Source organism: Schistocerca serialis, chromosome 11, assembly GCF_023864345.2.
Source record: "Schistocerca serialis cubense isolate TAMUIC-IGC-003099 chromosome 11, iqSchSeri2.2, whole genome shotgun sequence".
NCBI classification, from domain to species: Eukaryota; Metazoa; Arthropoda; class Insecta; order Orthoptera; family Acrididae; genus Schistocerca; species Schistocerca serialis.
Window position 1 is genome coordinate 190,368,549 of NC_064648.1, and position 16,810 is coordinate 190,385,358.

General features: G+C 37.0%; 1 protein-coding gene across 1 annotated transcript in view; it reads right to left on the reverse strand.

Moving 5' to 3' along the window:
• Positions 1 to 206: 206 nt before the first annotated feature.
• Positions 207 to 16,810, reverse strand: part of LOC126426635 (putative sodium-dependent multivitamin transporter) — a 69,971-nt gene continuing 53,367 nt past the window's right edge. The window contains exons 9-10 of the mRNA XM_050088523.1: positions 1,498 to 1,649; positions 207 to 264 (exon numbers count right to left, since the gene is read on the reverse strand). Of these exons, the coding sequence (XP_049944480.1) occupies positions 207 to 264; positions 1,498 to 1,649 (210 nt within the window). The remainder of the gene's footprint in view (positions 265 to 1,497; positions 1,650 to 16,810) is intronic.

The following is a 16,810-nucleotide window of genomic DNA, read 5'->3' on the forward strand; positions in this document are numbered from 1 at the left end:
CCCATTTTTTTCCAGACAGCAAGCAAGAACAACAAGTACAACAATGTACTTAAGATGAGTGTTATTCTTAACTATTTATTGTTCACAATGTTAATGAAATATTTCTAGCACCTGAGCCCTGCAATTTCTTTTAGTCAACTCTACATATCGTGTCCACAGACAGACGTGTGACTTTTTATTGCAACAGTTATTCAAACATATTTTAATCATACAGCTGGACACGGTGGCTTTAGATGACCCACTACATACCAGCTAGCAAAATATCTGGAACACCAAGAGAATGTGTATTTCAGAAAAAATTGTGTCATCTCAGTAAAACAAACATGTGAAGCAGTGCAGCAGGAGCTAGGAGTCAAACTCAGCTATAAATAGTGGTGTGACACAAATTTTAACATCATTCTTTACAAAAAGATATTTCCAAGTCAAAAACAAAGTCATATTCTATGAGAACATGGAAACATGTCTTTCAGCACCCATGTAAGGAACTATAATCTGGGAACTTCCATCCATTACTCAACAAAATAGACCAATTAGTACAAAATAAGTCATTAGGTGGAATCTTTGGGAATCTCTGTGCACCCCCCCCCCCTTCCAAATTGGGGCATCTTTACATGCTCACTGTGCACTCAGAACTGTGGGGAGCGACATGACGTGCGATCGACAGGTGTATTACAGACACTGCCCTACAGATCTGTGCAAAACTTCATCAGGGTTTCACTGTGGTTTCCTTTTTTGCAACTGATTGGACCTTACTTTCTGAATAGCCCTCATATGACTTTCTTCAAAAAAAAAAAGGTAAATCCAGTGTGGAATGTAACAACATTATGAAAAAGATAATTGCAGTCTCTGGCTACTGAGACCTGACTTGGTTTGTGGCCTCATCAGACAGAGACTGCTGTCATGTATGAGTGAGCCCCATTTGCATGTCTGTGTGTGGGGGGGGACGCGTGCCCAATGAGGTCTTGTTGGCCAAACACTCATTTTCTGGTGCCTGTCTGCAACTCAGTATATCTGCTATATGGTGAGTAGCAACTATCCTTCTCACAATACTGTTACTAAGAAATGAGATTTATGAAGAAGAATGTAGACCCCAAAACATCTTCTATGTGCTATTAAAAATTACATATCAATAAGCAAAGTTTTTCCTCTGTAGCATGGAACCCGTGAGGTGTGGAACTGACAACTTATGACCCAAATCTTCCCCTAAAGGGATCAAAAGAATGTGTGCTTTCAAATTTATAAACTAAATATTTTAATGTCATGCAGGTGATAGCAAATGTGAAATAATGTGTGCAAAAAAGGAAAAAAATTGAATTTTGTGAGAGTCCAGGCAGCAGGTACACTTAACAGTACATCTCACATCAACTTGAGAAGATGACTGGGTCAGTCACTGAAGTATCGTGTGGAATAATGGAACTGACAACTCTGCTGAGCACCCAAAAGAACAGTGTTAATTTATCACGCTGCAGAAATGTGAGAGGAGATGCTGCGGCTGACCTGGGGTCCTGGGTGGGCGGCGGCGGTGTGGCCGTAACGTTGAAGTCACAGCCATCCGTCCTGGTGGGCAGCCTTACTGCGTCCGGCCGAGGGACGCCGAAGCCGACCCACATGGAGAAGGCGAGCCCTGTGGCCAGGCCCGTTATGGCTCCCTGCAACACCGTCACATAGCAGTAGGCGTTCAGTGGGAAGAGGGGCTGAAAAATAGTCAAAAAAGTCTGCAGGGATCTGAGAAAAGTTCACGTCGCTCTTTCAGTTGACGTTGAGCAGAAAGAACTGAAGGATGAGAAAGCCTCGTGGACATCTGTAGATATTTATGCAATCTGGGCACGACTAATACTGCCGTTTTTGATACCAAAGTATTTGGGAAATTCGTGTCGATTGTTAAGGAAAGTAACAAGGAAAAACGTAACTGATTACTACCCTTAAAATTGAAGCAACAGGAAGTGAACTTAACCATCCAGTGGGCTCACCATTTTTCGTAACACAAGCCGGCACACGCTATACTTTGTACACTTGTAAAGAGTAGTGGTCTTTATGATACCGTGGTTAAGATATGTGAGCAAAATCATTGTTTAATCTCAGTTTGATTACACAACCTTAAAATAAACTTACATATCCTTGCTAGAGGATTGCTTAACTAAACAATAATGAAATAAGCTTTCATTATGTCACTCCGTTGCCACGGATAGGTTTTACTTCTCAGCTGTATACCCACAGTATACAGCTGCATCAGATCCCAACCAACCAATTATTTGATTACTAATTAACTCGTAGGGAACAGCTTCATTAGGGGGTCGTGCCGCTACCTCAATCTGTGTCACTTTCATGCGCGGCCCTAAATTTTTTTGTTACCTACCTCGCTGTTTATTTTATGTTACTGCTGATCACTTGGACATATGACAACACAATTTATCACCAATCTATCTCAAGCAAAAACGAAGGAATTGGTATATCCTCACAACTGTGAAACAACAATGGAACAGTGCAAAACAATGTCATTTGTGTTTGGCGGACTTTATACATAGGCAAGGCAGCTCGAGAGTTGAAGTGTGCTTATGCAGTTCCAACTTTATGTTGGTATAAAGAACCAGCAACTAAGTTTATTTAAACTATTATCACAGTTGCACGTAATTTTTGATGGCGACTGATTTCACACACTTACATTCATTTTCAAACAACTGCCTTCATTCCAAATGTTTAACTAATCCTAATTCCATTGATAAGAGTCTTTTGAATAGAACATTGGAATTATGCTTAGTTAGACATTTGAATGTAGGCAGTTGTTTGAGAATGAATGCAAGCATTCAAAACTAGCCACTGTCAAAAATTACAAGCACCTGTAATGGAAACCTAAATAAATAATCAGTTTAAGCATGCTAATTCAACTAATGACAATTACAACACTGTCCTAGTTGTAATATACGTATGTATGTGACTCCTCAGGGAGTCACACCTAGTGATTACGTGGCTGGTGACCACAGGGCCCCAAGCTGAGTCCTGGCATTGCTTCCACTTACTTATGCCAGGCTCCTCACTTTTATTTTTCCTATCTGGCCACCCTCGGCCAGCTCTTGTTCTTTTCCGACCCCGAAGTTATTAGGTTTCGAGGACTAGGGGGTCTTTCATTTTCCAACCTATGCAGTGTCTGACCCAGAGTGTGTGGCTGCAAAAGGCATCTGTATTCCATGTTAGGGGCGGCCTCCAGAACTGCAGAAGGCAACGGAATACCACCACAGACTGTCTTCCCTGCATAATGCAGTCTCCATTTTATGCACGAAAATGGCGTCCTCTCATGTTAAATCAGTGTCTGGAGGTAAAATAGTCCCCCATTCGGATCTCCAGGATGGGGGCCGGGGGGGGGGGGGGGGGGGATCAACTAGAAATGAGGCAAAGAATTGATACCTGGAATGTTAGAACTCTGCTACAAGCAGGAAAACTAGAAAACCTTAAAAGAGATATGGAAAAGAATCATATGGACCTTGTAGGAGTTGCTGAGGTAAGATGGAATGGACATGGAGAGTTGCAGTCAGATGAATATGTGTTGTACTACTCAGGAGGAGAAGTAAAAGGAATTAATGGAGTAGGAATGATTATGACAAAGGAATTGGCTAAATGTGTGGAATATGTAGATTATGCAAATGACCGGGTTAATGGTGTAAGGCTGAAAGGAGCACAAAAAGATTTACTGATTGTCCAGATGTATATGCCAACTTCAGAAAATGATGACCAAATTGTAGAGGAAACATACAATGTAATAGAGAGAATAATGGACAAAAATAAAAAATACTGCAAAATAGTAATGGGAGACTGGAACGCCATTGTGGGAAAAGGGAAAGAGGGAAACATAGTAGGCAGTCAAGGTCTTGGAAAGAGAAATGATAGAGGTGAATGGCTAATTGACTTCTACAGGGAACGGAAGCTGATAGCGGCAAACACATGGTTCAAGAACCGTAAGAGGAGGCTCTACACTTGGAAATCACCAGGTGATAAATATAGAAACCAAATCGATTTTATACTGGTAGAAGAAAGATACAGGAATGGAATCAAGAAGGTGCACACATTACCAGGTGCAGATATTAATAGTGACCACAACTTACTTATGGCAGAAATAGAAATAAGAATGAAAAAACTGAAGAAGGCAACCATGGTGAAGAAGTGGGATCTAGAGAAGATAAGATCCAACAAGGAACAAATTACAGAAATGCTGTCTTGGGAGTTTCTGAACACATTATGAGACAAAGAACCACCTGATAATGCCAACGAGTACTGGAATATGCTGAAAGAAGGAATCATTAAAGCCGGACAGCAAAATATAGGATATGTAAAAGGGAAAAGGCCAAAAAAACCATGAGTCACACAAAAAGTGATTTCCAAGATGGAGGAGAGAAGAAAATTGAAAAATGAGACCACTGAAGATGCTAGAAAGATATACTGAAGGTTAAATAATGAACTGCGAAGAGAAACAGAGCAGGCTAGGAAAAAATGTCTAAAAGAGGAATATGATGAAGTTGAAGAACTGGACAGGAAGGGAAGATATGACTTACTATACAACAGAGTAAAGACTATGACATGGGAACAAAACAGAGCAGGAAGTGCTACTATGGAAATTTTGAGTAAAGACGAAGAGGTAGTGTACAAAGATTGTGACGATGTCCTCCAGAGATGGGAAGAATATCTAAAAGAGCTATATGACACAAATAGCAAACCAGAAACTCTGGAACTTGAATCACACAACAGTGTAAGTGATGACAAGAAAGGACCGATCATCATAATGGAAGTAGTAAAGTCTGCCATAGCTGCAATGAAAAATGACGAAGCGGTAGGTACAGATATGATACCAGGAGAAATACTAAAATGCTCGAACCAAGATGTAATAAGAGAAATATTGAGATTATGTCATAAAATATATGACAGTGGTGAATGGCCTGAGGACTTTCTGACAACAGTAATGATTCCATTCCCGAAAAAACAAGGAACCAAGAAATGCAGTGAGCACAGGACAATCAGCCTCATTTCACATGCAGCCAAAGTGGTGTTAAGAATAATTAATAAAAGACTTGAAAAAGTAATGGAGGAGAATCTTGGCAAATATGGAATGAAAAATAACACAAATAAAACAAAAATATTGGCACTAGGAAGAAATAAGGAAATAAAAATTATGCTGAATGGAGAAATACTAGAACAGGTGCAAAATTTTAAGTATCTTGGAAGAAGGGTAGACACCAAATGGAAGTGAACCACAGAAATTAAAAGAAGGATAGCAATGGCAAAAATAGGCAATTTATAATAAAAGGAGAATTTTCTGCAGTGGTCTGGACAGAGAACTAAGGAAGAGACTCATAAAATGTCTTGTATGGAGTGTTCCTCTATATGGCGATGAAACATGGACTATGAGGAAGAAAGACAGAGAAAAGCTGGAGGCTTTTGAGATCAGGACATGGCAGAGGATGGAAAGAATATGTTGGATGGACAGAGTAAAAAATGAAGAGGTACTGAGAAGAGCGGGAGAGAAAAGACAGTTACTAGATGTAATAAAGAGAAGAAAAAGAAATTGGATTAGGCACATATTAAGAAAGAGGGACGGATTTATAAAAACAGTTTTAGAAGGTTATGTAGAAGGGAAAAGGAAACGAGGAAAAAGAGATTCCAGATACTGGATGACATGATGAACGGTACAACCTACAGCAGCCTTAAGAAGGAAGCAATGGATCGCAGAAAATGGAGAGGCAAAGGACCTGCTAATATAGCAGATAACTGATGATGATGATGATGATGATTTGTTAGTAGATTTTATTGCATTATTTTAATGTCTTTCATTTTTTAAGTTGATTGGCGTAATTAAAGTTTAACAAAATGTGGTTTGAAAGCTATAATTGGCGTTGTCTGGGTAGTGTGTCAACCAGGCCAGCATTCAACAAGGTGAATGTGGGCAGCCTCCCACAACAACTGCAACCTACTCTTAACAGCCTATTGACCCAAGGTGAGCTTCCCTCCTCCTCCCCCCCCCCCCCCAATCACCCTATCCCCCCCCTCTCCACCACTACCACCACCACCACCACCACCACCACCACCACCACCAGAACCACATAATAGTGCAGCCCTGCCAACTAGGCTGCTGAATTCATAATTATATGACAGCATGTTGTGCTTTGTTGCACCTCATGGATTTTGAGAAGATATCATTTCTTGAAGTGGGGATCTTTTCCATCTTGCTTTTTCACACTTTATCATCCCCCCCATCCCCACACACACAGACTTCTAGTGCAGAAAGTGGTATTTTCTCTTTCAGATCGATGCATGTGGGCTCACAGATGAAAGTGCATATGAGCACACCTACAGTATAGCAAGGCGGTTCTTCAGAGTCTACTACAATCATTCTACTATTGTAGAACTGAATGTGACCTCATCAAGACAAGACATGTATTCTTTTTCCACACACATATGGTAAATTACTGTTGTGACTAACCAATTTATCAGCAGGAGAAGGTATCCTTGTCAGAATTGCTGACTGCTGCTGGGCAGGTACACTGCACCCACATTCATTTATGCTGGGAATAGATACCAGAATTCTTACACAGATGTGTTAGAATGGTTACTTTCTGGAGCTCAATAAGGAGTGTATGAAGAAGGGATAGAATAGTTTGGGGAATGTATTTTGGCAGTTTTCTGTAAAATTCTGCAGCAGGCACCAATGCAGGACAATGTTGAAATCGCTATCATGCCAAAGAAAATGCATTATTTCTTGGGAACAAAGTGCATGGCAATTCGGTACCCCCACATTCCAGGAAGTGTCAAATGACCCCTTTTGCATCCATTGTGGATTCCAATCCTCAGCCCAGAGTGTGTAGTAGGAACAAACAAAGGAAAAGTGGCACAAATAAAGAGTGGCATAAAGGAGAGCATCAACATTGTTGAACAGATTACTGTGCAATATTTACCACTTTTCTATCTTTTTTGAATTCATAGGAAGTCTCACTTCCAACTTCATACTAAATGGAAGCTAGTTGAATGTCTTTTCAAGAGAGTAACTAACTCCAGTCTGATTCCTCGGCAAGAACGCAAAGATCAAAGAACATTTTTAACACTGCATATCACAGTTAGGATTAAGAGCAATTTTTATTAACCCTCAAGTAGGTGCGCATGCACACACACGCACACACACACACACACACACACACACACACACACACACACACACACACACACACACACATTCCACATGGGAAAAATATATATAAAAAAAAAGATGCTGTGACTTACCAAACGAGAAAGTGCTGGTAAATAGACCCAATAAAAACACACAAACACACACACACAAATTTCAAGATTTTGCAACCCAACGTTGTTTCATCAGGAAAGAGGGAAGGAGAGGGAAAGACGAAAGGATGTGGGTTTTAAGGGAGAGGGTAAGGAGTCATTCCAATCCCAGGAGCAGAAAGGCTTACCTTAGGGGGAAAATGACAGGTATACACTCGCACACACACACACACACACACACACACACACACACACACGCGCACACACACACACACACACACACACACACATCCATCCACACATATATACAGACACAGGCAGACATATGTAAATTCAAAGAGGTTGGGCAGAGATCTCAGTCAAGGCGGAAGTACAGAGGCAAAGATGTTGTTGAATGACAGGTGATGCACGAGGGGCGGCAACTTGAAATTAGCGGAGGTTGAGGCCTGGTGGGTAACGGGAAGAGAGAATATATTGAAGGGCAAGTTCCCATCTCCAGAGTTCTGATAGGTTGGTGTCAGTGGGAAGTATCCAGATAACCCAGACGGTGTAACACTGTGCCAAGATGTGCTGGCCATGCACCAAGGCATGTCTGGCCACAGGGTGATCGTCTTTACCAACAAACACTGTCTGCCTGTGTCCGTTCATGCGAATGGACAGTTCATTGCTGGTCATTCCCACACAGAAGGCTTCACAGTGTAGGAATTCAACCTTTTAATCCTATACAAATTCCATTACTTAATACAGCTATTCTTTTAGCCTCAGGAGCAACCGTAACATGAGCACATCATAGTTTAATAGAATCTAACCACACTCAAGCATTACAAGGATTACTTTTTACAGTATTATTAGGATTATATTTCACAATACTACAAGCTTGCGAATATTTAGAAGCACCTTTCACTATTGCAGACGCAGTATATGGATCAACATTCTTTGTTGCAACAGGGTTCCATGGTCTCCACGTAATTATTGGAACAATTTTCTTAACAACAAGTCTACTTCAACACTCAATAAATCATTTCTCACCAAGACACCACCTTGGATTTGAAGCAGCAGCATGATATTGACACTTCGTAGACATAGTATGAGTATTCTTATACATTTATATTTATTGATGAGGTAGATAATTGTTTTTCTAGTATAAATAGTACATTTGACTTCCAATCAGAAAGCTTAAGCTATCTACAAGAGTTTTTATTAAATTTATTATTCCAATAATTGTTATAATCCTCGCAACATTATCAAAAAAACTAATCAATGATCGAGAAAAAAGATCACCATTTGAGTGTGGGTTTGATCCAAAAAGATCAGCACGAATACCAGAATGATAGTTGCTCCATTAATGGTGAAGCTCCGTCTTGAAGGGATAAATTTGATCTTGTTGCCATTAAATGTTTTTCTAATAAAAGGTCAAACCTTTATTTGTAGTGCTTAAATATACTGCACTAATCTGCCATATTAGAATCTAGAGATTAATGGTAATTCTGAGTAACTTTGTTCTGCAGGTGGATTATTTTGTAGTCATTCTGTTGATCTTCTTATATTAGCTCTGAATACAATTGCTCAAACCATTCTTTCTCATATGATTACAATGAATATAATAATTCCTACAATAGAAATTGTAACCCAATTCTTGATACTACATTTCATGATGTATATGCATCTGGGTAATCTGAATATTGCCGTGGTATTCCTGCTAACCCTAAGAAGTGTTGAGGGAAGAATGTTAAGTTTAGTCCAATAAATATAATTGTGAACTGGATTTTTAATCATGTATTATTTATAGTCAATCTTGTAAATAATGGGTATCATTGAATAACACCTCCTATATTTGTGTCATGTAATACAATATCAAGTGATGAGTTTGCTAGTATTACTCCTGTTAACGCACCAATTGTAAATAAGAAAATAAATCCTAGAGCTCATAGTAATGGTGGGTTAAACTCTAGTTTAGTTCCAGGTAATGTAGCTAGTCATCTGAATGCCTTAATTCCTGTAGGTACAGCAATAATTATTTGTTGCTGATGTGAAGTATGCTCGTGCGTCAACACCCATTCCTACTGTAAATATATGATATGCTCATACAATAAATCCTATTAATCCAATTGATAACATGGCATAAATTATACCCAATGTTCCAAATGGTTCAATTTTTCCTCTTTCTTGACATACAATGTGTGAAATAATACCAAATCTGGGTAGAATTAGAATGTAAACTTCTGGGTGTCCAAAGAATCAGAATAGGTGTTGATATAGAATTGGATTTCCTCCTCCCGCAGGGTCAAGGAATGATGTATTTAGGTTTTGGTCTGTTAATAATATAGTAATAGCTCCTGCTAAAACTGGAAGTGAAAGAAGAAGGAGAGCTGTAATAGCTACAGACCAAACAAATAAAGGTGTTAGGTCTAAAGTTACGCTTTCTGATCGTATATTAATTGCTTTTGTAATGATGTTTACTGCACCAAGAATTGATGATACACCTGCTAAGTGTAGTAGAAAAATGGCTAAATCTACAGATGTGCCCCCGTGTGCAATAGCTCCTGATAGAGGGGGTAAACTGTTCATTCTGTACCAGCACCATTACCTACTATAGAAGATGTAAGAAGAAGGGTTAATGAAGGTGGTAGTAATCAAAAACTTATATTATTTATTCGTGGGAATGCTATATCTAGTGCACCAATTATTAATGGTACAAGTCAATTACCAAATCCACCAGTTATAATAGGCATTACTATGAAGAAAATTATTACAAATGCGTAGGCTGTAATAATAACATTATAAATGTGGTCATGTCCAATTAGACATTCTGGTTGACCAAGTTCAGCACGAATAAGTATTCTTATTGATGTTCCTATTATTCCTGCCCATGCTCCAAACAGAAAGTATTAAGTACCAATGTCCTTATGGTTTGTTGAGAATAATCATTCTTGCAGTAAGATGGCTGAATTTTAGGTGGTAGAATGTAAATCTACTTATGACATATTTTCTCTCTTACCATACTCTGCTCTTATATTCAGTTATGATTCTAGACTGCAATTCTAGAAGTGTAAAGTTTTACTAAGGCCTAAAAGATTATTCTTTTAATTATAGCTTTGGAGGTTATTAGTTTAATTAACTTAAGTCCTTAGTACAATGACATTAAGGTGGATGTTGAAAGCAAGCCTATTGTTGAAATTATTATGGTTATAGGAAGAATAATTATTGATTTTTTATACTTTATCTTTATAGATCATGAATTTTCGGTATATGACATAATTAAGGCTGAGAATCTAATATGCATGTAATAATGAAGTGTAATTATAGTTAATACAACTATAATAGTTGTTATGTTGTTTTCTATTAATGATTGTATTACAATTCATTTTGGTAAGAATCCAAGAAAAATGGTGGTAAACCACCTAGAGATAGAAAAGATAAGAATATTATGAATTTAATTTCAGTTTTTATGTTTCTAGCTGAATAAATCTGGTTTATAACGAATAGATTTATTTGTTTGAATAATAAAACCATCATAAAATGGTTCAAATGGCTCTGAGCACTATGGGACTTAACTTCAGTGGTCATCAGTCCCCTAGAACTTAGAACTACTGAAACCTAACTAACCTAAGGACATCACACACAACCATGCCTGAGGCAGGATTCAAACCTTCAAGCATAGCGGTTGCGCGATTCCAGACCGTAGCACCTAGAACCGCTCGGTCACATCGTCCGGCAAACCATGATCAGCGTTAGTAGTGAATAAATAATAAAGTATAGTTCTCAGATGTTCTCTCTGACTGTTAGAGATCTAATTATTCACCCTAAGTATCTAATTGAAGAATATGCTAGAAGCTGGTGTAGAGATGTTTGATTTAAGCCTCCTATTTCCCCAATAACGATTCTTAAAATGATAATGGTTCAATTAAAGGTTCTTAGTTGAATACAATATGATAGTACTATTATTGGGGCAATTTTTTGTCACATTATTAATGTTAAACAGTTATTTCATCTTAAAGCACCTATTACTTCTGGAAATAAATAATGAGAAGGTGCAGCTCCAATCTTTAATAATAATCTAGATCTAATTGTTATTGAGGGGATAAATTTTGTTTCCCATCCTATTGGATACTTTATTTGAATCAACAAAATTGAAAATAATAGTATTGTCGATGCTACTGCCTGGACAATAAAATATTTAATTGATGATTCATTTATCATTATATTTTTATTTCTCATTAGAAGCAGAATAAATGAAAGTAAGTTGATCTCAAGTCCTATTCAAACTACAAATCAGGAATTTGATGAAATGGACAGGGTTGTTCCTATCATTAATGTTGATAGGAAGAGGATTTTTTTAGAGTTGTTGGTCATTAAAAAGGAGAGGAATGATTCCTCTATAAATGGGATATGAACCCATTAGCTTGATTAGCTTACCTTTTTACATTTTGGTGTATGATGATGCATGTTAGTTTTTGGTACTAAAGGAGGTAGTTCAATTCTATCTTATGTAATTTGTTTATTGAAGGTAATTTTTATTTACTTAATTTACCCCATCAAGGTAACCCCTTAATTAGGCACTTCATTTATTTAATATATAATTAAAAGCTTTTTTTTGGAAATTCGATTGTTTATTGTTTTGGTTATTTCGAATTAATTTGTTCCAATTTGCTTATTTTTTTGTTTTATATATATATATATATATATATATATATATATATATATATATATATATAATAGAGGGAAACATTCCACGTAGGAAATATATATCTAAAAACAAAGATGATGTGACTTACCAAATGAAAGTGCTGGCAGGTCGACAGACACACAAACAAACACAAACATACACACAAAATTCAAGCTTTCGCAACAAACTGTTGCCTCATCAGGAAAGAAGGAAGGAGAGGGAAAGACGAAAGGATGTGGGTTTTAAGGGAGACGGTAAGGAGTCATTCCAATCCCGGGAGCGGAAAGACTTACCCTAGGGGGAAAAAAGGACGGGTATACACTCGCGCACACACACACATATCCATCCACACATATACAGACACAAGCAGACATATTTAAAGACAAAGAGTTTGGGCAGAGATGTCAGTCGAGGCAGAAGTGCAGAGGCAAAGATGTTGTTGAATGACAGGTGAGGTAAGAGTGGCGGCAACTTGAAATTAGCGGAGATTGAGGCCTGGTGGATAACGGGAAGAGAGGATATATTGAAGAGCAAGTTCCCATCTCCGGAGTTCGGATAGGTTGGTGTTAGTGGGAAGTATCCAGATAACCCGGACGGTGTAACACTGTGCCAAGATGTGCTGGCCGTGCACCAAGGCATGTTTAGCCACAGGGTGATCCTCATTACCAACAAACACTGTCTGCCTGTGTCCATTCATGCGAATGGACAGTTTGTTGCTGGTCATTCCCACATAGAACGCGTCACAGTGTAGGCAGGTCAGTTGGTAGATCACGTGGGTGCTTTCACACGTGGCTCTGCCTTTGATCGTGTACACCTTCCGGGTTACAGGACTGGAGTAGGTGGTGGTGGGAGGGTGCATGGGACAGGTTTTACACCGGGGCGGTTACAAGGGTAGGAGCCAGAGGGTAGGGAAGGTGGTTTGGGGATTTCATAGGGATGAACTAAGAGGTTACGAAGGTTAGGTGGACGGCAGAAAGACACTCTTGGTGGAGTGGGGAGGATTTCATGAAGGATGGATCTCATTTCTGGGCAGGATTTTAGGAAGTCGTATCCCTGCTGGAGAGCCACATTCAGAATCTGATCCAGTCCCGGAAAGTATCCTGTCACAAGTGGGGCACTTTTGTGATTCTTCTGTGGGAGGTTCTGGGAAGCAAATAACCAGAGCAACTTCCTCATCCTCTCAAACCCAGAACCTCCCACAGAAGAACCACAAAAGTGCCCCACTTGTGACAGGATACTTTCCGGGACTGGATCAGATTCTGAATGTGGCTCTCCAGCAGGGATACGACTTCCTAAAATCCTGCCCAGAAATGAGATCCATCCTTCATGAAATCCTCCCCACTCCACCAAGAGTGTCTTTCCGCCGTCCACCTAACCTTCGTAACCTCTTAGTTCATCCCTATGAAATCCCCAAACCACCTTCCCTACCCTCTGGCTCCTACCCTTGTAACCGCCCCCGGTGTAAAACCTGTCCCATGCACCCTCCCACCACCACCTACTCCAGTCCTGTAACCCGGAAGGTGTACACGATCAAAGGCAGAGCCACGTGTGAAAGCACCCACGTGATCTACCAACTGACCTGCCTACACTGTGACGCATTCTATGTGGGAATGACCAGCAACAAACTGTCCATTCGCATGAATGGACACAGGCAGACAGTGTTTGTTGGTAATGAGGATCACCCTGTGGCTAAACATGCCTTGGTGCACGGCCAGCACATCTTGGCACAGTGTTACACCGTCCGGGTTATCTGGATACTTCCCACTAACACCAACCTATCCGAACTCCGGAGATGGGAACTTGCTCTTCAATATATCCTCTCTTCCCGTTATCCACCAGGCCTCAATCTCCGCTAATTTCAAGTTGCCGCCACTCATACCTCACCTGTCATTCAACAACATCTTTGCCTCTGCACTTCTGCCTCGACTGACATCTCTGCCCAAACTCTTTGTCTTTAAATATGTCTGCTTGTGTCTGTATATGTGTGGATGGATATGTGTGTGTGTGCGCGAGTGTATACCCGTCCTTTTTTCCCCTAGGGTAAGTCTTTCCGCTCCCGGGATTGGAATGACTCCTTACCCTCTCCCTTAAAACCCACATCCTTTCGTCTTTCCCTCTCCTTCCTTCTTTCCTGATGAGGCAACAGTTTGTTGCGAAAGCTTGAATTTTGTGTGTATGTTTGTGTTTGTTTGTGTGTCTGTCGACCTGCCAGCACTTTCATTTGGTAAGTCACATCATCTTTGTTTTTAGAGATATATATATATATATATATATATATATATATATATATATATATATATATATATATATATATATATATATATATATATATATATGTATATGTATATATATATACAAAGATGATGTGACTTACCAAATGAAAGTGCTGGCAGGTCGACAGACACACAAACAAACACAAACATACACACAAAATTCAAGCTTTCGCAACAAACTGTTGCCTCATCAGGAAAGAGGGGAAGGAGAGGGAAAGACGAAAGGATGTGGGTTTTAAGGCAGAGGCTAGGAAGTCATTCCAATCCTGGGAGCGGAAAGACTTATCTTAGGGGGAAAAAAGGACAGGTATACACTCGCCACACATGCATATCCATCCGCACATACACAGACAAAAGCATATATATATACAATCAATAATTTATATTAATATATTACATTTAATTAAATTTAAATTCCTATAAGTTTATTTTATTATCATTAAGTGATTATTTCAATAAATTTATTTACCGATGATTATAGATACTTATGTTTTTAGCTTAAAATAAATTATTACATTATAAAATATATAATAATATGTAAATTAATATTAAATATTATTATAATAAGATATAATGAAAAAATTAATAATATTAAATATAAAATATTATGTTAATGTAAATAATTATATCAATTATAATAATATAATTAATAAATTGTCAATAATTAGATTAGTCAACTAACTAATATTTAAGTTAACTTAATATAATTTTATATTAATAACATATTACATTAATTTACATAATTGTTTCTAATATATTTATTATATTATTTAACCTTTCTTTATTATTCGTGAAAAGAAAGATTAAATAAGAAAGAATACAATACATTGGTAAATGAGTTCCATATATATCTTTATTTATATACAATAGACAAGTTGTGGTCACAAAGGGGATCTGCTTTTTTTTTTTTTTTTTTTTGCTAATATTTCTATTCTTTTTCTTACATATTTGTATCTTTAATTTTTTCCTATTTTGGTTAATTTTTAAATTTCTTATTTTTTGTTCCTAAAAGTTTTATTCTTGCTTGTTTATCCACGTTTTCTTTGTATTATATGTAAGTTTTGTTAAACTAAAAGTTCTTTTTGCAGTATTTTGATTTAATTATCAAGTGATTTTGGATTTAGCAATTGATTTAGTATCGGCATAATTCGTGCCAGCAGCCACAGTTATATGATTGATACAAGTGAATATTACTGGTTAGAACAGTTGTTTGTATTATTAGGGCTAAAATGTAAATTTGTAAGGTGAAATGTTAAAATTTATTTGTAGCTCTTTTTATAAATCTGTGAAATTTAAATAATAAACTAGGATTAGATACCCTATTATTTTAAATGTTAATTGTATTTACCAGGGTACTGTTAGTTAAGGTCTTTAAATCCAAAGAATTTGGCGGTATCTCATTCCATTCAGAGGAACCTACCCCGTGATTGATAATACATGATTTACTCTACTTAGTTTATTTGTTTGTATATCTCCGTTATCAGAGAATCTTTTTAGAGTTATAATTATCAAGATTTATAATTATTAAATACTTCAGGTCAAGGTGCAGCTTGTAGTTAAGACTTTTGTTTATAACGGATTTGATGGTGAAATACTGTTAATGAAGGTGGATTTGATAGTAATTTAATTTAACTGATATTGGCTCTGAGCTGTGTACACATCGCCCGTCGCTCTCATTATTGATTATTCTACTTTGATTATTTTAAAATAGCTTCAATTTAGATGAGATAAGTCATAACATAGTAGATGTACTGGAAAGTATATCTAGGAAGAGGTACAAGATATAACTCATCAGTAAAGTGTTTCACTTACACTGAAAATTTTTCTGTGCAAACCAGGATATCTTGATTATTTTTTTATTACATTTATTTTTTGTTACTTTATTTAATATAAATAATTTTGTTAGCTTTTGTCTTAGTATATTTTATAGAATTGATTTTTAAATTATAGCGTATTGGTAATGTAAATGTTTTGTGAAATATTATTTGAAATTTTTAAAGTAGATTTTATGTATTGTACCTTTTGTATCAGGATTTATCAAAATTTTAGTATTTATTTTACTTGTCTCATTTTTGGATTTATTTATAAATAATTTATAGTTAATGTATCATAATTATTATTAAATTATTTATAGAAATTAGATGTTAATCGTTTCCTAAGATATCTAGTTTCTTAAGAAAAAAATTTAATTTTTTGAAGTTAGTTGTGTTTATTTAATTTTTTAAGTATAAATATTAACTTATTTATCCTTTAAGGGATAAGCTTTGAAGTTATTAACCTATAATTTGTTTTTGAAAATATAATAGTAAGCTTTAAACCATATATGTTTGAGATTACGTTTTAGTTCATTATTTTATATTTTGATTTAATAACTATTTTAGGTTTTTTATTAAGATTCTTGATTTAATTTTAAAATCTTTGTAATAATGACAGAATTAGTATATTTATGTGTATAAAATTTTTGCATTGTAAATTTATTATAAGGAACTAAGTAAAATTGATTTTCACCTGTTTATTAAAAACATGTCCTCTTGAAATTCTTTGTGGTCTGGCCTGCTCACTGAGCAGATTTTTAAAGAGCCGCGGTATTTTGACCGTGCAAAGGTAGCATAAT